Source organism: Aquarana catesbeiana, linkage group LG03, assembly GCF_042186555.1.
Source record: "Aquarana catesbeiana isolate 2022-GZ linkage group LG03, ASM4218655v1, whole genome shotgun sequence".
Taxonomy (NCBI): Eukaryota; Metazoa; Chordata; class Amphibia; order Anura; family Ranidae; genus Aquarana; species Aquarana catesbeiana.
The window spans coordinates 649,123,161-649,146,500 of NC_133326.1; the positions used below are offsets into that span (position 1 = coordinate 649,123,161).

At 42.4% G+C, this 23,340-nt stretch overlaps 1 protein-coding gene across 3 annotated transcripts in view; it reads left to right on the top strand.

The window, feature by feature from the left end:
• The window catches only part of DNM2 (dynamin 2), a 184,139-nt gene that overhangs the window by 155,575 nt on the left and 5,224 nt on the right, over positions 1-23,340 (top strand). For 2 of the 3 annotated variants that reach the window (XM_073622600.1, XM_073622601.1), the window contains one exon: positions 1,737-7,244. The exons of the other annotated variant lie outside the window; for it this stretch is intronic. In XM_073622600.1, the coding sequence (XP_073478701.1) occupies positions 1,737-1,806 (70 nt within the window). In that variant the 3' untranslated portion in view covers positions 1,807-7,244. Of the gene's footprint in view, positions 1-1,736; positions 7,245-23,340 lie in introns of those variants that run through there. 3 annotated transcript variants of the gene reach the window in all.

The following is a 23,340-nucleotide window of genomic DNA, read 5'->3' on the forward strand; positions in this document are numbered from 1 at the left end:
AAGCAGGGTAAGCTGGGTTGCCAAGTGTCTGGCCCGAGAGGGGAGCCGAGTAAGTTAAGTTGCCAAGTCACTGCTCGGAGGGGGTAGCAGTGCAGGCTGAGCTGCCAAGTCATTGTGGGGAAGGGGAGCAGGCCGAGTTGAGCTGCTTAAGTAAAAGTGCATTCTGTATGCTTTTAGGATGCGTTGCTTTAAGATGCATATGTTTCTGCATATAGTTTATATTTACACAGGGACAGCTATATTTGCACAGTACTTACACAGTAGTACTGCATCATGATGGTTATTAACTACTCCCCTTTCTTTTAGTGCAAGTCTAATGGGTCGGGCCTGATCTGACAACAGACTGTGTTAGTCTGAGCTTATCTTAGCAGTGATTAACCACTTCAGCCCCGGAAGAATTTACCCCCTTCCTGACCAAAGCACTTTTTGCGATTTGGCACTGTCGCTTTAACTGACAATTACCTAAACAAAATTGATGTCCTTATTTTCCCACAAATAGAGCTTTCCTTTGGTGGTATTTGATCACCTCTGTGGTTTTTATTTTTTGCGCTATAAACAAAAAAGCGCGACAATTTAAAAAAAAACGCATTATTTTTTACTTTTTGCTATAATATCCCCAAAAATATATAAAAAAAAAATTTTTCCTCAGTTTAGGCCGATATGTATTCGTCTACATATTTTTGGTAAAAAATCGCAATAAACGTATATTGATTGGTTTGCGCAAAAGTTATAGTGTCTACAAAATGGGGGATAGTTTTATGACTTTATTATTTTTAATTTTTTTTTATTAGTAATGGCAGCGATCTGCGATTTTTATCGGGACTGCGACATTATGACTGACACATCGGACATTTATGACATTTATTTTGGGACAGTTGTCATTTATACAGCGATTAGTGCTATAAAAATGCACTGATTACTGTGTAAATGTCACTGGCAGTGAAGGGGTTAAACACTAGAGGGCAGTGAAGGGGTTAAGTGTGTCCTAGGGAGTGATTCTAACTGTGGGGGGATGGGCTACACCTCTCATGACAGCGATCACTGCTCTCGATGACAGAGCAGTGATCTCTATCCTGTCACTAGGCAGAACTGGGAAATGCCTTGTTAGGTGGACTTGTCCAAATAAACAAAATGTCTCCTTCTGCTGTCATATTGGACCCCAGATGTGATAACCCGAAAGGGAGTGTCTGTATTGCATGTAGTGATCAGACATTTTGTAACCTGCCTTTAAAAAAAAAAAGGGGGTTGTGGTTGCTTTGTGGCTTTTCTTACTCCTATTTTATAGATTGCATAACGGGCTTATGTTGTGCAGATCCTCCATCTTTAGAGATGCGCTTGATCTCAGGTTTCTTAGATAAGTTCTCCATGTTGGTCCCAGTCACCAATCGGATTCAGACATTTATATTCCTATTGTCAGTGGAATCCAAACACTTATTTTAGACTTCTGCATGAAGCTCCCTGTTTTTGTAATATATCTGCAGAGCTAGCAGTATTACAAATGGCTGCATAAGAAATCTGTTGTAATTAACATTCAAAAAGAAGCTGTACTGATTATACTAATAGAAAAAGTGCTAACATGAATGAGCATGATAAATAACACTGCTTATGACTCTTGGAAACATTGACACTGCTGCAGTTGAAGCTTTTTTTTTTTTGTTTAATTATGTGGCTCCCACTCATAACTCCGTGTCAATTCCTTTTTTTTAAAACCATTGTTTCTCTCGCCCTTTTTGCAGCCGGAGACCACCCGCCGCCCCAAACCGGCCCACCATAATCCGACCTGCAGAGCCCTCCTTACTAGACTAAGCATCGGGACGGGCTCCTGGGGTGTAAGCGAGACATAAAGGAAGGCTTTGTCGGAAAGAGGGATTATAAGCTGGGCGTCCGTCTCCGTTATCAAAGACGTCGTGCCCGCCCAGCCGTGTAATCTGTCCGTGTTGTTGTTGACCAGTCCTATAGAAATAGACTTTCTCCATCTCATGAAATCCATTAGATTGATCAAACTCTTAATGGTGCATGTTAGCCTTTCGCCTGAGTATATTTCTGAACTGGAACCTAAAGCGAGGGAAAGGAAGAGACCATTTCTGTTTCATCAAGCTGTTCCCTGGCAGGTTTCCAGAAATGGCTGTCGCCTTCCCTTAAAAAAATGTAGAATGATTGCTAAACTCCTCTCTGTACCAACAAATTAAAATGGCTGACACCTTCCCTCATAAACGTAGTAAGCTGATCTTTGCTCTAAAGCTGTAAACCTAATTTTTTTTCCCTCAGCGTGGCCACCTGCCTAATATCATAGATGCAAAATGGCTGCTAAATGAGCCTAATATCCCTGAAGACCCTCCAATGCAAAACCGCTGCCCTCCTTCCACTGCAGCCAATGAAAATGCAAATTTATTTGGAGTGGATTAACTGAGTGCAAAAGTCTATTTCTATCACAGTGGCTTTTGGTCCGAATTATAGCAGACAAGAAGAAATCCTGGGTTTAATTCTGTCGGGTTGGAAAAAAACCCTGTGTAATGGAAGATATGATAGCGTGACATCAAGTGTGTGTAATATACAAACCAGTCTGTGCTGGATTCCTGGCCCCCTCTATTTAACCGTTGGAGTATTTAAGCCTTTTCCGCATGTTCCACATGTGGAACTGACTTGTCCTAATTAAATTTATGTACAGTTTTTGGACCTTCGAGATAAAATCTGCATTAATTTTCATATATATTTAACAGTCTATAAAAACCTTTATCCTATGAGATTTTTTTTTTTTTTTTTCCTACCGAATTGGTTTTGATTCTCTTCAAATCAGTGCCTTTTTGCTTACGGGTGGGGTAGAGGACTGTGAGATTGTGTGAATGGGAGAAAACCAACATGATTTGGAACAACCAAAGTATGCATTGCAAAAGTCCAGACAAACTGTGCAAACCTGCTAAAGGAACTACTGGAACAAGTAGCACTGGCAAGCTGTACTAGAAGCAGGTGGCTGTTTCAGCGGTAGTGGAATTAAAGGTCAACTTCACCCAAAGCTGATCATTCTGTTTTGCATGATTGCTGGCAAGTTGAATAACATGATGTTGGCTTTTTACATCTCAGAGACTTTGATGGCAAGATATCCACACCACAGTGGCTGCGGCCGCTGCGAATTGATGGCATCACAGGATCCACCTTTAGTGTGGGCATATGGTTGTTGACCTGTTTTTGAGGGTGCGGACTCCAGGTCTTTCATCGTATCCCAGTTTCACTGACCTAGAACAAGACTATGTCCAGTGAAGTGTGGATATGCACCTTCAAACACAAGTCAACAATGACTGCTAAAGATAAACATAATTACCTCAGTCCCAGCTTCCAGGAGGCCCAGCTAATGGCACCTCTGACTTTGGTATAGGTGGGCACTGGAAATTCTGTTGGCATGTATTGTGGGCCATTTTCGTAGGATTTCGAGTGACCAGAAGGAAGCTGCAAATGGCGGTGACATAACCCACACCACCCGGAAGCTGGGATCGAGGGACGTCATCTTTTATGTTTCTAGTAAAAGTTTTTTGGCGGTAGGGGGCGGGTAAGGATGCAGCCTTCCATCTGCACAGAAAGGTCCACTTTAAAGCAGGCCTATAGAAGATTAAAGCCCAATTCGAACCCAAACTTTTTATTTCACGTTGGACAAAGAAGACTTTTATTGCGGTCTGTGCACTCCTCTCCTAGTGACAACCTCTCTTGATTTTTGTCCTGGTGTTACAGGGAGAAGATATTGAATAAAATAAAAATGTCAATAGGGCGACAGACAAATGAAACCAGTCACAAATGTTACCTTTTCCCTCAACTCTACCTAAAAAAAAAAAAAAAAAAAAATTTGCTGGAGGTGAGCTTTATAGTCCATATACCTTCTTGCTCTTCATGCTCTCTAACAATTCAGAGATTAAAGAGGTTGTAAACCTCCATTTCCAAGTCGTACCTATAGGTAAGGCTTACCTATAGGTACAGTAAATATCTCATAAACGTGTGACGTCATGCGACTCCGGCCAGTCATGGAGCCGGAGTCCGCGGCCCCAGGAAGAGGGGCTAACATGGATGGGGCCTTCAGCTAGGGCAGAGCAGGCTTTGTTTGCAGGTAAGTTTCATATAATGTGCTAGTATGCGATGCATTCTAGCACATTACGCTTTTACTTTGCAGGGAACAACAAGAAGTAAAACCCATTAGGGTTTACTTCCTCTTTAAAGCCCTGTTGACACATTACTGGACTATCGGTTTTGTTCAAGCTTAAAGTGATATTTAAAGTCTTGTTTTTTTGGTTAAAAATAACAAACATGTTGTTATTGCCTGCCCTGTGTAGTGGTTTTACACAGAGCAACCCAGCCCCCCTCTTCATGGGTCCCACGCAGGCACTTCTGGCCCCTCCCTTTTGCCAAGTGCCCCAGAGCAAGCAGCTTGCTTTGGGGGCACCTGAGCCAAGTCGCTGCTCTGTGTCCATTCAGACACGGAGCCGCGGCTTAGTCCCGCCCCCTCTCTGGTCCACTGATTTTGACAGCAGTGGGAGCCAATGGCACCTGTTGCTGTCTCCGCCAATGAGGGAGAGTCCCCGGACAGCAGAAAGCTCTTGTGCAACATCGCTGGATCGAGTAGGTATGAGGGGGGCTGCTGCACACAGGTTTTTTTTTTTTTTTTTTTTTTAAATCTTAAGGCATTAAGATAATCTGCCTTTTAGAATCAATTTAACCTCATCTTTCCATCACAAAAAAACAAGAGGTACTTTTTAAAATTATGTAGCAGAGCATGGCCTTCCTTTTGCCTCTAAACTGTGAAATACATGTTAGGCCTTCTCTATGCAGAGTTTTTCCTGTTACCTGGAGGACTTGCGCTTGAGATCTGTGGTCTGCTCCTGTGTGGTCGATGATTCAGCTAGTTCAATCCCTGTCTCAGGAAAAGGTGGGAAAATGTTCTACAACACTTTCACATCTACAGCCGGTATACATTATAATACAGAAAAATTGAGGCTTTTTCTGTAGATGTCTACTTAATTCTTTTCTCTCTTTTTTTTTTTTTTTTTTTTTCTCCTTTCTGATATTCAGAATATTTCAGGGATTTAGATGTACGGGTCAAAAGAGCTAGGGCATGTACATTCCAATCTAGGATCAGCGATTAAAGTGGACCTTGGATGGCAAAAAGGTGTATTTTTTTTTTTTTTTTGCTAGCCCTCTGGCTTTCTGATAGGAACACCTAAAGGGAAAAGTCTGAAAAAAATAAAACTAACACCACATCCAAGAACTGGTAACCTGCTTTATATTAAATGTTTGCTTTAGATACATGAGTTCTCGATTTTAAATGCTATCTCAATTTTGGATGTCCTGTTCAATCAAAGTCTTGCTAACAGGCCGGGTTACCATAGAAGTAATATATCTCATATTCAGTATGCCTCTGCAATACATACACATTTCCCATGTTTTATACCTGCAAATACAGAAAAATACCTGCCAGAAAGCCTGAGTGCCTAAATTGGTGTAGTAGTTTTAACATTAAGGGGGAGGGGAGAGGAGTGTGTTTATGGCACCCCATCAGGTAAACTGATTACGTGTGGGCCATTTTGAGGGCGAGACCTGTTTAAAAAGGCAAATGGCTAAATACAGTTTGTATATATAATCATAAACTTCTTTGCCTGCCATCTAATAGGGGGGTGTTTTGTTTTGCGTGTCTAACTCGGAGTTCAAATTTTATATGTAGTACAACTGTGTGCTTAGTTACTGATGAGAATTCTGGAGACGCTTGGCAGTTTTGGAGTAATTTATCAAAGTAACTAAATTAGGAACTGTTTGCATTATCTCGAGGCACTCTCTGAGATTCAGACTTCCTGAATGTCCTTGGAGAATTCCAGTAATAAACGACTGACGATGGTGAGTTACTTTGTAACAACGCAGTTCTTATTTTAGACTCTGGTAGATCATGTCCAAATTGCTTCAAATGTTGACCTCCTCACTGACTACTAATAAATCACCAGGGTGCATCCTCCATGCAGTCTCTGTGCACACAGTGGTGGCAGTGGGTCTTCTATGGTGTAAGGTCCACGTGGTTCCCTCTTTGAGTAACTGTTCCCTCCAACCATTCTAAAGGCCATTGGCAAGTCTCTGTGAAGGTATCTGCACACCGCAAACATTTCAAAATTTACTTGTGACCAGCAGAAGGCAGAGAACGGAGCAGCAATCAAGCACTTTGTACCTATGAGCTTTTAAGGACAGGATGAAAGGTCCTCTTTTTAGAAGAGGTCAATCAAGACTCTAGAACAGTACAGCTTGCACAGTCTACAAAACCTTTACTGTTCTCATAGAGCCTGAGCAGATGCAGTTTGCTGAGTTGTTTTCTAGTGCTCTGTGATGAGCCTGCTGCTGTGTGTTTACACATACATCAAATTTTAAGTGTACCTGTCACATTTTCGAGAGGTAGGAGCCATTTTGTTTCCTGAGCAAATGCATCCCTCATGCAATTCAAATGTGATAGGCTTTGTTTTCAACAGGTACACTTTTAGGGGGTGGAACAAGGGCTGTTTTTCAGGCAGAGCTTCAGCCACTGCTGAGCTGAAACACATTGACATCTCTAAAGGGAACTTGTGTTGTAACTAAACCTGTGTGCCTCCTTGCACCTTAGAAATAAGTGTACTTAAAATTCACTTTCAAGGGAATTATTTAAAGCCCAAGGATAATTATAAGAGAATGACCTCTGCAGCAGGAAAGCAGATGTGTCTGTTTCTTGGGGACCCCTGCAAGCCCTCTTTCTTGCATCTCACAAAGCAGAGTGGGTTGCTGCTGGCAGACCATTGTTCTGAGCATGTAAGGACTTCAGCAAATGTATGCAGGGAAGGGGGCACCCTGAGCGCACAATAGCAGATTTGGACAGTTGAATAGGCATAGTACTAGCTTAGGTCCACTTAGTACATAGACAGCAAGGAGCAGTTACCTTATGCAAGCAGCCCGTCTGCCATCAAACTTTATTGGACACAATGGCATAACACTTACTGCTAGGCCAGCTTTGATGCATGCGCAAGTCAGACCATGCGCCAAAACACACAGCAGCATTCTCTGGGGATGTTCCAATCATGGGTGTGTTTTCTGAGCAGTTTGAAGTTGGACGATACAATATGGACTTGTGTGACTCTTCTTTGTATAGACCCTAAGGAGCAGCTGGTTTGTTACTACCGAAAAAAACTGTGTACAATGACCTCCCCTGTTCTGTACCTTATTAATAAACTAAAATAAAGGGAACGTTCTCCTTCTGGTGGCTGGTCATTTCACTTCTGGGTGTCTGACTTACTGAACTTGTTCTACTCATTCCGAAACTATATTCTACTACATTTGGTATTTCATATTACACAATATTTTCTCTCTGTAACACCACCTGTTTAGAACCTCTCTACATCTCTTCCTATTACTCCCATACAGCATGCTGGTAATGTCTACTATTACTTTCTACTAGAGATCAGACCCCTCCTGATCAATGCACTAACTCCTCCTGTTATTCCTAATATTCCCTCTGTGTGGCTCTTAACATACTTTTGTAATCCCTCACTATATAACCCTTTAATCCACTCACTTTATAAATATATGTAATATATTCAATCTTCGCCTTGTTCCATACACCTAAAACACATGCTGACTGGTACTAAATGGTATATTTAATAATGCAAATCTGTGTTGCCATCGCTGACCTCTTCTGAAAATGCCAGCTGCTGTTGAGCGGTAGCTTTATTATTTACTCTGACCTGTAAGAAGCATGCAAATTGAAATTTATACATTGTCCGTATGCTTTTTTTTTTTTTTTTTTCCATTTTTCTTTTTCTGTCTTAAGTATTGAATATAGAGATGGTCTGGCATTTTCAAAGGAAATCCACAATGGCAGCTTCTGTACTTCTATACGAAAGGGTTTCCTTTTAAAGTGGAATTCCATCTTTAAACATAACTAGCCTTAGCAATATCCCCCTGCTAACGTCTATGCTGACTAAACTGTGTAAAAAATAAATATTTATCTATCAATGGTGGAGGAAACCCTGACCACAGAGGCGCCATGGAAGCCTGTGGGTGACGTTACCACTCCAGGCTTCACCAGCCGTTGTTGAGCTCTCTCCTCTCCCCTGCAGCCACCACTGGCTGACACCTGCTCATGTGACCAGAGCAGGCTCAAAATGGGTAAGTGTATACACTACGTTACCAAAAGTATTTGGATGCCTGCCATTACACGCACATGAACGTTAATGGCATCCCAGTCTTAGTCTGTAGGGTTCAATATTGCGTTGGCCCACCCTTAAACAGCTTCAACTCCTCTAGGAAAGCTGTCCACAAGGTTTAGGAGTGTGTCTATGGGAATGTTTGACCATTCTTCCAGAAGCGCATTTGTGAGGTCAGAAACTGATGTTGGACGTGATGGCCTGGCTCGTAGTCTCTGCTTTAATTCATAGCAGTCATGTTGGAACAGAAATGGGCCATCCCCAAACTGTTCCCACAAAGTTGGGATCATGAAATTGTCCAAAATGTCTTGGTATGCCAACGCCTTAAGAGCTTCCTTCACTGGAACTAAGGGGAGAAGCCCAACCCCTGAAAAACAACCCCACACCATAATCCCCTTCCATCAAATGATTTGGACCAGTGCACAAAGCAAGGTCCATAACGACATGGATGAGTGAGTTTGGGGTGAAGGAACATGACTGGCCTGCACAGAGTCCTGACCTCAACTTGATAGAACACCTTTGGGATGAATTAGAGTGGAGGCTGTGCGTGAGGCCTTCTCATCCGACATGGAGGAATGGTCAAACATTCCCATAGACACACTCCTAAACCTTGTGGACAGCCTTCCCAGAACAGTTGAAGCTGTTATAGTTGCAAAGGGTGGGCCAACTCAATATTGAACCCTACGGACTAAGACGCCAATAAAGTTCATGTGCGTGTATAAGCAGGCATCCTAATATTTTTGGTAGTATAGTGTACTTCTTACACCAGTGGTAGTATAGTGTACTTCTTACACCAGTTAGTCAGCATAGGTGTTAGTAGGGGGATTTATATGGCTTGTTAGGTTTAAGCTGAAATTCCACTTTAAAGAATTCCAAGTATGGCATTTTTACATACTTGCATTAGTCCATCTTGGCCCAATGTAACTATGAATACACCATACATGTGGGATCCCTGTAATAGACAGCACTAATCTCGTGATCACCACTACCTTTCAGGTCCTGTTCTGAGCAGGGGCAGCATTCTGAAATCGGGAAGTCAATCGTTCAGCTCAGGTGCCAGTTAGGGAATGCTTTGCATTTGCTCATTGAATATAAAGCATTCTCTGATTGGACCAGGTGGAGCTTATAACAACACTGCCTCTGCTCTCCACCCGATCAATCAGAGAATGCTTTGCCTTCATTAAGGAAATGGGAAAACGTTCTCTGAATGGTGCCTAAGCTGAGTGGCCAACCTTCTGTGTTCACAATTCAGTAAGCCAGCCACTCAACACAGGACCTGGAAGTTAGTGGAGAATTGCTGTAATAGTGTTGCCTACCACATTGATTTCCTGCTTCTAGAGCGATGCCACAAGTTTGTTATATGAAGAGTTACATTGGTCCAAATTCTGCAAAGTGGCACTCAGACAGAGCTTTGCATTGCTGCAGCACAGGTCGTTTTTTTGTTTTTTTTTCTCTCTCCATTGACTGAAATTCAGTTTTCTTAGCAGCAAAAACATGAGGCAAAGTGATTCTATAGTGGTAATGCCTTTTTCACACAGACTTCAGCTGGTATGAGAGCGGAGTGTAAGAAAGCTTTTTCATAACCTTTACAGCACTCTGATTCCAGATTGGAAATGTTACAAATTGATCTTGAAGTGATGCTGAGAGCCAGTTCACACTGGGACGACTTGTCAGGTGACTTAGACTTCTATATAGAAGTTGTTTTGCAAGTCGCTGCTGCTGTTGTGTGCAGGTCGCCTGAGGCAGCCGCGCTGCAAGTCCTGCTGCCTCAGTGTGAACCGGCTCTAAAGGATCTCCCTCTTAATATAAATATAAATATAAATATATATAAATATATATATATATATATATATATATATAAATTTTTTTATTTCTTCCTTCCTCCAAGGAGTTTTTGTGGAATTTGTCTTTGTGTGGAATGAGAACTGCACATTAGTTGTGGTCATGTGCACTTCTCTATGCACTCTACAAATCCAATAATTCACTGTTTATCTTAATAGTGAGCAAGAGAGGGTGGCTAAATTCCTATATACAGTGGATCCATAGAAAATCAACCACTCTCTAAAAGGAAGTCTGATCACAACAGAAAAAAAAAAAAAAAAAAGAATTTGGAGGCTGGGGGCAATAAAAGCTACTTGAAGTCAAGAATACATACTAAAGAGAGTTTAGTGTTACTTTAACCACTTCAGCCCTGGCAGATTTTACTCCCTTCCTGACCAGAGCACTTTTTACAATTTGGCACTGCGTCGCTTTAACTGACAATTGCGCGGTCATGCAATGCTGTACCCAAATAAAATTCACACACACACACACACACACACCTTTCTTTTGGGGGTATTTGATCACCTCTCCGGTTTTTATGTTTCGTGCTCTAAGCAAGAAAAAAAAAAAAGACGCCAATTTTAAAAGGTACAACGTACTTGCGGCTCTTAAAGGCTACCCATACGGGGTTTTTTTTGCCCAGCAGAGCCGTTCTGGTGACGTCTATCGCCGTGAGCCAGTCGGCAAGTGGTTAAACAAGCTGCTCGCAGGCTTTCAACAAGTTTCAAGTAGTGCTGAAGATTACTGAAGAATGTGTGAACAAGGCCTTACAAAATCCCTGGTCTGAGATGGCACTAAGGGCTCTTGCACAAAGGCAATCGGTGTCCCTGAATATCAATGTGTGCCAGTCTTGAAGATCCTCACTGCATAAGAACCAGTGTCTGCATTTACTCTTCTATGTGTATTTACATACTACCAAATATTTATCCAAGTAAAGCTGTCATTGTGTTGATCTACATTGGATAACAGAAATTTGTCTGTGTGCAATGGTCCTAAACGCTATTTTTATTTGCTGTGGTGATTCGGTTGCTGAACTTTTTTGTGCAATATTGACATTTCATCATTCCAGTTGATTTTTTTTTTTCCCTACAATAAATTATATATTTACTAGAGATTAAAGGGATAGTTCACCTTCACCACAAAACTGCCTATGCAGATAAGGGGGCATCTGTAGATTACAAAAAAAACTGTGCAGCTCTGATTAAAGATGAATAATACCCTTGCTATAGGTGTAGGACATTACATACCTTAGGAAGCCTGACTGGAATACTCCCAGGATGTTGCTAAGTGAGGCCTAGTCATCACTGCCCACCTCCACCATCACAGGAGTGATCTCTCAAACACTGAGCTCAGAATAGAAGTTCACTCCTGTGATGGTAGAGGTGAGCAGTGATGACTAGGCCTCAGCTAGCAACGTCCTGGGAGTATTCCAGTCAGGCTTCAGAGGTTACAGTGGATAGAAAAAGTCTAAACACTGTAAAAAATGTCAGGTTTCTGAGATTGAGAAAAATAATTTCAGAACTTTTTCCACCTTTTAATGTGACCTATAAACTGTACAAGTTACATAGTAAGGTTGAATAAAGACACCAATTCATCCAGTTCAACCTGAGTGAGTGCGGGTGCATGTCTACAATTATCCCTATCCCTGTACATTGCATCTCATTAAGATGCTCATTTATTATATTATTTATTTAAGGCACCCATATAGCACCATCAATTTACCCATACATCGCACACTCACATTGGTCCCTACCCTCAAGGAGCCCAAGGACACCAACCCACATACATACACTAGGGCCAATTTTGGACAGAAGCCAATTAACCTACCTATCAACTCAGTTGAACAACAAACTGAAATCTTTAAGGTGGGGGGAAATAAAATATGGTTGCAAAAGTACACACCCTTAACCACTTCAATACAGGGCACTCACCCCCCCCCCCCCCCCCCCCCTTCCTGCCCAAGCCAATTTTCCGCTTTCAGCGCTGTCGCTGTTTAAATGACAACGTCGTGCTACACTGTACCAAAACAAAATTTGTATCATTTTCTTCCCACAAATAGATCTTTCTTTTGATGGTATTTAATCACCTCTGTTTTTTTTTATTTTTTTTTCTAAACAAATAAAAAAACGAAAATTTTGAAAAAAAAAACAAGTTTTTCTTTGTTTCTGTTATAAAAATTTGTAAATAAGTATTTTTTTTTTTTTTTTCCTTTACTGATGAGGCTACACGGCCGGGCACTGATGAGGTGGCACTCATAAGCGGCACAGATGGGCACGCAAAGCCGGCACTGGGTACTTATGGGTGGCACCGATGGGCATAGATGAGCACTGATGAGTGGCACTGTTGGGCATTACTGATTAGGAGGCATTGGCAGGTATTGCTGGTGGGCACTGATTGGCATCGTGTGGGCACACATTGCCACCTATGTCCACCAGGGATGCCATTTCTGGTGGTTATCAGTGTTGGCCTTCCCTGGTGGTCCTGGGTGGGCATCCGAGGGGGGGGGTTGCGCTGATATACAAGCAGCACATACACCCCCCCTGGCAGGAGAGCCGCTGATTGGCTCTCCTCTACTCGCGTCTGTTAGACGCGAGTGAGGGAAAAGCCGATAAATGGCTCATCCTGTTTACATTGTGATCAGCCGTGATTGGACATGGCTGATCAGGTGGTAAAGAGTTTGTCAGACTCTTTACCTAGATCGGGGTTGCAGTGTGGCGAACTGCCACACTGGAACAACGATCGCCGCAATGCGAGCCCCCAGGGGAGCGCAGCGGCTTGTTATCCTGACCATGTCATGACGTCCAGTCAGGATATCGCAACCACTTTGCCAACGTCATTTTGCTATATGGCGGATGGCAAGTGGTTAAACTAATACTTTGTTGAAGCACCTTTTTGATTTTGTTACAGCACTCGGTCTATCAGCATGGCATAAAAAATAGCCAGCTTTACCATCACATGCTACACTGGGTAAAGGGAGGATCATATGCTTTTTATTAACCACCTCTCACCTGCGCTATAGCCGAAAGACGGCTACAGCATGGGCTCACATTGCCGGGAGGGTGTTTATGGACGTCTACCCGTGATTGTGCGCCCCTGCAGCGCGCATCGGTATGGATCTGTGATCGGGATAAAGAGCCAATCACAGCGGCTCTTTACCATGTGACCAGCTGTGTCCAATCACAGCTGATCAGTGTAAACAGGATTTGCCAGTTATTGGCAGTCCTCTCCTCATGTTGACAGCGCGTTACGAGAGGAGAGCCCATAACCGGCAAATCCACACAGGGGACATCTACACTGATAATCAGGGCACTGATCATCAGTGCAGCCCCAACAGTGCCCACAAATGCTGCCAATCTGTGCCCATCAGTGCAGCTTAATCAGTGTGCATCAGTGAAGGAGAAAAATTTACTAGAAAATTTTATAACAAACAAAAACTTTAAGAAAAACCATTCTTATGAAAATGTGCAAAATTTCAAGGGGTATGAATACTTTTTCAAGGCACTGTATATGGTTCCAACCTTGTCATCGCAGTGTGGAGAAGGCCTTTTTCTCTTCCAGCAGGACTGTGCCTCTGTGCACAACACCATCTCTGTAAAGACACGGTTGGATGGGATTGTTGGTGTCCAAACTGTTGACCTTCCTGGGCCACATTGGAAGAAGAGGAATTGGCTTGGGCCACATATAAAATACAATAAGGATAGCTGATGAGCATAAAAAGTCAGATCACAAGTTCACCATCACTGATATACAGTTCGGTCCATATATATTTGGACACTGGCACAATTTTAGTTTGTTTTTTTTTTTTTTTCAGGTATTTACCAAAACATATTCAAGCTATAGTTTTATAATCAATATGGGCTGAAAGTGTACACACTCAGCTTTAATCTTATGGTATGTACATCCAAATCAGAGGAAGGGTTTAGGAATTACAGCTCTTAATAGCCATCCCCCTTTTTCAAGGGACCAAAAATAATTGGACAATTGATTCAAAAGCTGTTTCATGGCCATGTGTGGGCTACTTTTTCATTATTTCTTCATTAATTAAGCAGGTAAAAGGTCTAGAGTTGATTCAAAGTGAGGTATTTGGAATGTATTGCTGTGAACCTACATCACGTGTTCAAAGGAGCTGTCCATGCAAGTGAAACAGGCCATTGTAAGGCTTCAAAAATGAAATAAATCCATCAGAGAGATAGTAGCAACATTAGGAGTGGCCAAATCAATAGTTTGGTACATTCTGAGGAAAGAAGAACGCACTGGTGAGCTCCCTAACATAAAAAGGCCTGGATGTCCACGGAAGACAACAGTGGTGGATGATCACAGGATCCTCTCTATGGTAAAGAAAAACACATTCACACAAGTGAAGGACACTCTCCGGGAGGTGGGTGTATCATTGTCAAAGTCTACAATCAAGAGAAGACTTCACAAGAGCAAATACAGAGGGTTCACCACAAGGTGCAAACCATTCTTAAGCCTGAGGAATAGAAAAGCCAGATTAGACTTTGCCAAAAAACATCTAAAAAAAAAAAAAAAAAGCCAGACCAGTTCTGGAAAAGCATTCTTTGGACGAATGAAACTAAGATTAATCTGTACCGGAATGATTGGAAGAAAAAAGTGTGGAGAAGGCTTGGAACAGCTCATGATCCAAAGCACAAAACGTCATCTGTAAAACATGGTGGAGACAGTGTGATGACCTGGGCATGCATGGCTTCCAGTGGCACTGGGTCATTGGTGTTTATTGATGATGTGACAGAAGCAGCCAGTTGAATTCTTCAGTGTTTAGAGATATACTGTCAGCCCAGATTCAGCCAAATGCAGCAAAGTTGATTGGGCGGCGCTTCACAGCACAGATGGACTATGATCCAAAACACACTGCAAAAACAACCCAGGAGCTTTTGAAGGAAAAGAAGTGGAATATTCTGCAAGTCAATTACCTGATCTTAACCTAATTGAGCATGCATTTAACTTGCTGAAGGCAAAACTAAAGGCAGAAAGACCCACAAACAAAGAACAACTGAAGATAGCTGCAGTTAGAGCCTGGCAAAGCATCAGAAAGGAGGAAACCCAGTCTTTGGTAATGTCCATGGGTTCCAGACTTCAGGCAGTCATTGCCAGTAAAGGATTCTCAACAAAATATTAAAAATCAACACTTTATTTATGATTATATTCATTTGTCCAATTACATATGAGCCCCTGAAAATGGGGGGACTGTGTATAAAAATGGTTGCAGTTCCTAAAATGTGTACTTGATATTTATGTTGAACCCCTTGAATTAAAGCTAAAAGTCTGCACTTCAAATTCATTTGGATTGTTTCGTTTTAATTTTATTCTGGTGGCATACAGATCCAGAAGTATGAAAATTGTGCCTGTGTCCAAATATATATATGGACCTAACTAGATAATGTACCCCAAATGAGTAAAAAAAAAATGTATTTGTTTTGTAATTTTTATTATAAAAGAGGGCAACATCAAACTAGTGCAATGTTTTACAGTTTTTGATAAATGTACCCATCAATATCTGGTTTGATGGATGTAGTAGCATAATCCAAGGTGCTCTTCAGATATTTTGGTCCTAATTTTGCCCTTCGTGTCGTCCTTGACAATAGTTGCTCACAAATATAGGTGCTGCCAAAAACTGATGACATGAATAAGGCGTGATTGTGAAGAGTGGGATATTTTATTGAGATGATAAACCTTCTACAAGTCCAGTAAAGAGACACTGACAAATCTCCCCCCCCCCCCCCCCAAAAAAAAAAATCAACATTTTAAAGTAGGCTGCATATTGGACACCCCTATTGTAGAGGAACTTGTGTCCTGCACGGAGCCCTGACCTCAACTGTACTGAACACCTTTGAATTGGATTGTTGAGTGCCAGCCAAGTCTTCTTGCCTAATGCCAGTACCAAAGTACTTTGGCTGAATTAGCATAGGTTTTCACAGACACTCATGTCTTGTCAAAAGCCTTCCCAGCAGAGTGGAGATTGCAAAAGTGTGTGTGTGTGTTTGGGGGGAGCATAAATGGCCATTGTTTTGGAATTGAACATTCTAGTTTATAAAGCTGTGGAATCACAAACATTTGGCCATGTAGTGTACATGGGATCTATGAATGGAATTCAAGTTCATTGTGCGCATTTACAGAATCTGGAGTATTACTTCGGAAGAGTGGACTTTCCAGAGCTCAAGCTTCTTCTACCTGTGAAAGGCAGGACTTTTCAGCATGAAAGCATTGTGTTTTACTAGTTGTTGATATTAAGGTAGCTTTGAAGACATCTGAGGCTAGCTGAAATTTAACCTGCTGTACAGTATATATCCACAGAAAATTATTTTTAACAGTCTTGCTAGAGTGGCTATGTAAGGGACAATAGTAAGGTTGTAATACTCTTCTTGGAGAAAATTCTGTTCTAGCTTTCGTTCCGTGCTTTCACATGTCTAGAGGACTAGGCCTTTTGGTTCTGTGATCTCTGGCTAAATCAGTCTGAACTCTGATCTTCCACAAAGGTCACATAAGTGAGTACTTCGGCTTAGAGATGTGATCAGCACAGATAGAAAACTTGGAGCAATACTCTTGCTAATGCTCTTTCCTTTTGTTGAACCTAGTGAGGCTGTTGCATTAGATCTTTGTAAACGGAGTATGGCCTTTTCATACAGGCTTCAGCTTGTATAGGTGTAGTGTATACATACTTTTGAAGATTTCCTTGGGTTTCCTTAGGTTTTAACAAATCGGTTATGAGCATGCTGTACACGTTGCTCCTATAAAAGCTGAAGCCTCTATGAACAAGGTTTATAAAACTTTTAAAGGGAAACCATGTTTTGGGTCAATTTTTTGTTCTGCTAGTCAAATCTTTTTTTCCCTACAATGTTGTACAAATCTTTATTGCATCACATATTCAAAGAACTATGGCTGGCTTATAAGAGGACAGTAGACAAAGATTGCTTTAAGGGGCACTTGGCACGGAGCCCTCTAATGACGGACCAGTTATTGCTGTGATGGCTCTTCAAGGAAACAGACTTCCCTCAGCACAGCATGATTCAAAGGAGACAAAAGTTTCATCTCCAATCTGGCAAAAAGACTGTATGATAGTAATATTTTATGTTTATTGGAATAAATATATATGATTTTGACCATAATAGACAAGCCAAACCACTGTACGTTCCCAAAATGCAGTTTAATGGTTCTATTATCGTTGGTAATCTTATCACCTCTCCTCTAAATTTCTGTTTAAACGCCAACTCCATCCCACTTGTATTCTGTTTTGGGTGGATAGCAATGAGGTGAAGTAGCTGCTAGCTTCTTGTATCTGTGACTCCAGGGGTAAGATTCTTCCATAGCAGTCTCTGTCTTCGCTTTTTCCCACAAGGAAGATGGCACCTTTGTTGCTGGATTCCATAATTGTGTATTAATTCTGCATTGGTTATGTGTTCCTCAAAACAACCAGCACGGACTTGGACACACAGCACTGGACTGTGGTAATACATGGGCAAACCTGGCAGTGTGTTGGAACATACTTGGAAAGTGGACAGCAGTTGGGCAACAGCTGTGGGTAACACTATAGCAACATTTTCTAAACATGGGCAGCAGTTAACCACTTCAGCCCTGAAAGAATTTGCCCCCTTCCTGACCAGAGCACTTTTTGCAATACGGCACTGCGTCACTTTAACTGACGATGCGGTCGTGTGACATTGCACCCAAACAAAATTGACGTCCTTTTTTCCCACAAATAGAGCATTCTTTTGGTGGTATTTGATCACCTCTGCGATTTTTTTTATTTTTTTTTTTTTTTTTTTTTTTATTTTATGCGCTATAAACAAAAAAAGCGACAATTTTGAAAAAAAGCAATATTTTTTACTTTTTGCTATAAAAAAAATCCCAAAAAAATATTTAAAAAAAACACAATTTTTTTTCCTCAGTTTAGGCCGATATGTATTCTTCTACATATTTTTAGTAAAAAAAATTGATTGGTTTGCGCAAAAGTTATAGCATCTACAAAATAGGGGATATATTTATGGCATTTTATGATTACTATTATTTTTTTTTTTTGTTAGTAATGGCGACGATCTGTGATTTTTATCGTGACTGCGACATTAAGGCGGACACTTTTGACACTATTTTGGGACCAATGTCATTTATACAGGGATCAGTGCTATAAAAATGCACTGATTACTGCGTAAATGACACTGGCAGAGAAGGGGTTAAGTGTGTCCTAAGGAGTGATTCTAACTGTTGGGGGATGGGCTACCTAGGATATGACAGCGATCACTGCTCCCGATGACGGGGAGCAGTAGATCTGTCTTGTCACTAGGCAGAATGGGGAAATGCCTTGTTTAATCTCCCCGTTCTGCCGCTCCGTGACAGGATCGCAGGACACCGGCGGACGAGTCCGCGGAGCATGCGGCGCGCGCCCACAATGCCGCGTCTTAAAGGGGACGTACCATTTGTGCAGCCGTGCCATTGTGCCAACGTATATCGTTGTGCACTGATCGGCAAGCGGCTAATATGTGGGCAACAAATGGGAAATCTTGACAATACAAGGGCAACAAACAGGAAGGCATAATATGTGGGCAACAAATGGGTAGTCAAGGAAATTCATGGCCAACAAAAAGGCAGTCATTTTAATACATGGGCAATTATCACAAAATATGGGAAATTGGCAATTTTGACAACATGTGGGTAAGAAAACAGGCAATAGCAGCATAACCCTGTCAAGCGAGCACAGCCCCCACCTCCTCCAAATTCTCTCCTTCTCTGCAGTGCCAGCTTGTTGCTTCAGCCGCTGTGATTGAAGTAGTAGTGACACTGACATCGCTATATCAGTCAGTCAAACAGCAGCTGGGCTGGAGGGGAATGTTCAGAGACCTGGCAATTGTATTGATAATCTGTGGTCTCCCAGCCAAGATGTTGACACCTATTAAGGCAAATCCACTTTGCACTGAAAGTGCTCTTGGAAGTGCAGTCGCTATAAATCTGAGGGGTAGATCTGAAATGAGGGGAAGCTCTGTTGATTTTATCATCCAATCATGTGCAAGCTAAAATGCTGTTTTTTATTTTCCTTGCATGTCCCCCTTAGATCTACAGCGACTGCACTCCCAAGTGCACTTGCAGCGTACTTGTAGTGCAAAGTGGATTTGCCTTTCGTAAATAACCCCCTATGTGTTTCTATAGGGTGAGAGCAGGGATGCAAACAAGGCAATCTCACCATTGGAGGTTTAAGCTGCCTATAGATAGGTCTGTTTTTTTTTTTTGGTTTGTTTTTTATTCAACCAGCGGGTTGAAAGAAAAAAAAACTGACCCGATTACCCCATCCACACATTCAAGGTGAGTGGGGGGAATCCTCCCCCCTGAGCTTTTGTATTCTGACAGTTGGGAGACTTCCCCACCATCAGAATACACTGCTCAGCGCCACATTGGCACTTTTCGAGCAGCAAAAATCAGGGCAATCGTATAGAAGTCAATTGGTGCATCGACTTCTCTTCAACCAGCGTGCCCATACATGGTTTAAAGGTCAGCCGGTCCCGACTGAACCTGACAAATTCCTTTCAATGTATGGCCAGCATTAGAAAAATGGGGGGGGTGAATGAACCCCCCCGCTTGCCACCCAAAACTGCAATATTCATTTTGGGTGTATGTGGCACTTTTAGACTGAATTTGGTTCTTACTGATGGATAAAATACCAGTATAGTACAGGAAGACCCATCACCACACACAAGACGTTGGCTAAATTCATAAGAGCAATTCACAAATACAAGTAGAATAATCAATTATATTTGTACTTTAAATAATTTTAGTGATCGAAGTTTGCGTATTTCTTAGAGTGGAAATTTGCTTTAACCCCCTTCTAGTTTTTAACTACATCATTTGGAAGAAAGATAAGGTTTCTATAATTTTAGGGGCCTGTCCCAAGAAACAGTCTTTTTCTGACAACAAATGCACACTTAAAGCCTCGCTCTAGGCTGCTGATACTCAAGCAGTGGGGTCCCCTCCAGCACTGGAAGGGTTAAATGCTAATTTGACTGGGAAGTAGAAGAAATACTGTAAGTACAAAGGCTTATTCTTTGCTCTTTTTACAGCCAACTGTCTGTCCTATTTGTGGTAGGCCATTACCATCATTGCACATTGCAAAACTGCTGGTCCTGCATTGTACTGGATGATGTTGAAAAGCTGCAAGTGGCTGGGCACCAAAGTGACTTTAGGGGGCTTATCGCACATCGAGAAGATGGCCTGCGGGAGCGAGGGTTAAAGTAAATACGAGGGTTCTTCAAAAAGTTTCTGCACTTTTTTTTTTAACTCTATTAAAGGAGTTGTAAAGTTAGATTTTTTTTATCTTAATACAGAAAATCTATAAATTAAGATGCAAAACCTTCTGTGTGTAGCCCCCTTAATTACTCACCTGAGCCCCATCTCTCTCCAGCGATGTCCACGAGTGTCTTAGCCGTCCGGGACTCTTCCTGATTGGCTGAGACACAGCATCGGTACCATTGGCTACTGCGGCTGTCAGTCAGTTAGCTAATCAGGAGAGAGGGGGTGGGGCCGGGGCTCCGTGTCTGAATGGACACACGGAGCTGTAACTCGGCTCAGGTGCCCCCATAGCAAGCTGCTGACTGTGGGAGCACTCAACAGGAGGGAGGGACCAAGAGCACCGAAGAGTGACCCAAGAAGAGGAGGGTCTGGGCTGCTCTGTGCAAAACCAGGAGGTAAGTATAACATGAGACTTTACAATCACTTTAGCCCGGGTTCACACCTATGCGAATTAGATGTGCGTTTCCGCACATCTAATTCGCATAGCAGGAGAATGTGACTGGCTCCCTATGGAGCCGGTTCACATATCTCCAGGGCGGCTGCGGTGCGCACTGCACAAAAATGATGTGCGTCTGTGGCTGCGTTTCAGGGCCGAATTCAGGCATAGAATCGGCCCTGATTCGTCCCTGAAACGGTGAACAGGGACGCACAGCGCTCCTGTGCGGTCCGCAGCGAATTATGGTGTGAACCCGGGCTTAAACATAAAGTGTGGACACTTTTTGAAGACCCTTCATATAGTAATATACTCCTTTCACACCGAGCCAAACAAGCACTTAATTCATGCAGTGTGGGTAATTTTACCAGCAGCTTTTATTATAAGGACACTTACCTGTCCAAGTATCTCCACGATGTTGGCACTCCGAGCCGATTCGTTAATCAGAGGTGGGTGCAGGCACTGGCAATGTGGGTGTAAGTAAGAGAAACAGGCGGTGAAGCCTTCAGGCTTTACAGCCGGTTTCCTACTGCGCATGTGCGAGTTGTTCTGCACTTTCTGAATGGTCCCGCCATCTTCTGGGACCAGTGTGTGTCCCAGAGGGGAGCAGGGGGCTGGAAATGCATGTAGATCGCTGATCTTACCCGGAAGTGGGTTCCCTGTTCCCCCCACCCCCTCCAAAAAGTGCCAAATGTGGCAGTGGAGGGGGGCAGGGTGCGAGCAAGCGGAACTCCGCTTTAAGCTTTAAATATATTTAGCCATAAAATTATAACTAGCAGTGGCAATAATATCTAGTAGTGGCCTTCCCTAGAATCTCTTAGCTGCATGGAGCTAATTTGTAGATGGCAACTGTCCTTGTGTTTTTGGTCACATGAACTGTACCAGAAGAGAAAGGCACTTTTAAGATTTAGGAACAGTAAGTATTTAAAGCGGAACTTTACCCATAACAATTTGATAAAAAAAATAAATAATGTTCTTTAGTAAGGAACACACATTTCACATTATTAATGGTGCTGTAAATTGCCTCCAGCATTGCTCCAGTTTTCTTGCTGGAGGCTGCCATTTTGCTGAATCCCAGATCCCCTGAACAGCAGTAAGCCCTGGTTCACATTGATGCTGCTTTGAAATCGTACTGCTTCACTTGAAGTAGCACGATTTCAAAGTAGCATGTCAGCGCGATTTTAGATGCTTGGCTGACAAACTATCAAATGTCTGGTGTCATAACTGATCACCAGGTACAGCACCTTGGCAGTTGCAGATCAAACAGAAGCAGCATCCTTGGCTGTAAAAGATATGAGGGTTTAATTCCGCTTGAAGGCTGCCAGCAGTGTCTAAAAATGGAGCGCAACTGAGCATGTGCAGAGCAGGGTGAGACAGGGTATTACTGGATTTTACACAGTATAGACCCTTATTTTTAATGTTTTACATACCTGCAAGAGGGGCCATCTAGCAGGACTTAATTTTCTGACTAAAGTTCCACTTTACCATCTCATAATCTTTCATGATGCCGTTGGGGATTATTTTAATCAAAATTCTATACACAAGACTGGTCCACCTTAAAAAGAATGGTATTGACATATTCCATGAAACAGACTGCCTGTAAATGACTGACTGCAAGCTTTGTGTAGAGTACTGGTAGAGGCTATGAGCAGTGCCGGAACAAGGCCAACCAGTGCCCAGGACAAAGATGCCAAACTGCACCCCCTCCCCTTCCCATTTCCTTTAGGGTGAAGATCAGGGCACCCACATCCCTGCAATAAACCATTGCGCCCAGGGCAGCCGTGCCTCCTGCCCACCTTTTGTGCCATCCCTGGCTGTGAGCCAATATCAAGAATAGGTTGAGATTCTGAAAAAAACTGTTACAACAGTTGCAAATAAGAACAATCTTTATAGAGCACTGTACATTTTTTATTAACAAAAAACAAACCCTGGCATCCTTTTTCGAGTCCCATCCAAGACACTATCTGCGTGCAGTTTACATGTTCTCCCTGTGCTTGCATGAGTTTCTACTGGGTACTCCAGTTTCCTCCCACACACCGAAGACCTGCTGGTAGGTTATTTGTCTTCTATATACACTATATTGCTAAAAGTATTGGGACACCTGCCTTTACACGCACATGAACTTCAATGGCATCCCAGTCTTAGTCTGTAGGGTTTAATATTGAGCTGGTCCATCCTTTGTGGCTGTACCAGCTTCAACTCTTCTGGGAAGGCTGTCCACAAGGTTTAGGAGTGTGTCTATGGGAATGTTTGACTATTCTTCCAGAAGCGCATTTGTGAGGTCAGGCACTGATGTTGGACAAAAAGGTCTGGATCGCAGTCCCTGCACTAATTCATCCCAAAGGTGTTCTATGGGGTTGAGGTCAGGACTCTGTGTAGGCCAGTCAAGTTCCTCCACCCCAAACTCACTCATCTGTCTTTATGGACTTTGCTTTGTGCACTGGTCCAAATCATTTGGTGAAGGGGGGATTATGGTGTGGGGTTGTTTTTCAGGGTCCTGGCTTGGCTCTTTAGATCCACTGGAGGAACGTCGGCATACCAAGACATTTTGGACAATTTCATGCTTCCAACTTTGTGGGAACAGTTTTGGGATGGCCCCTTCCT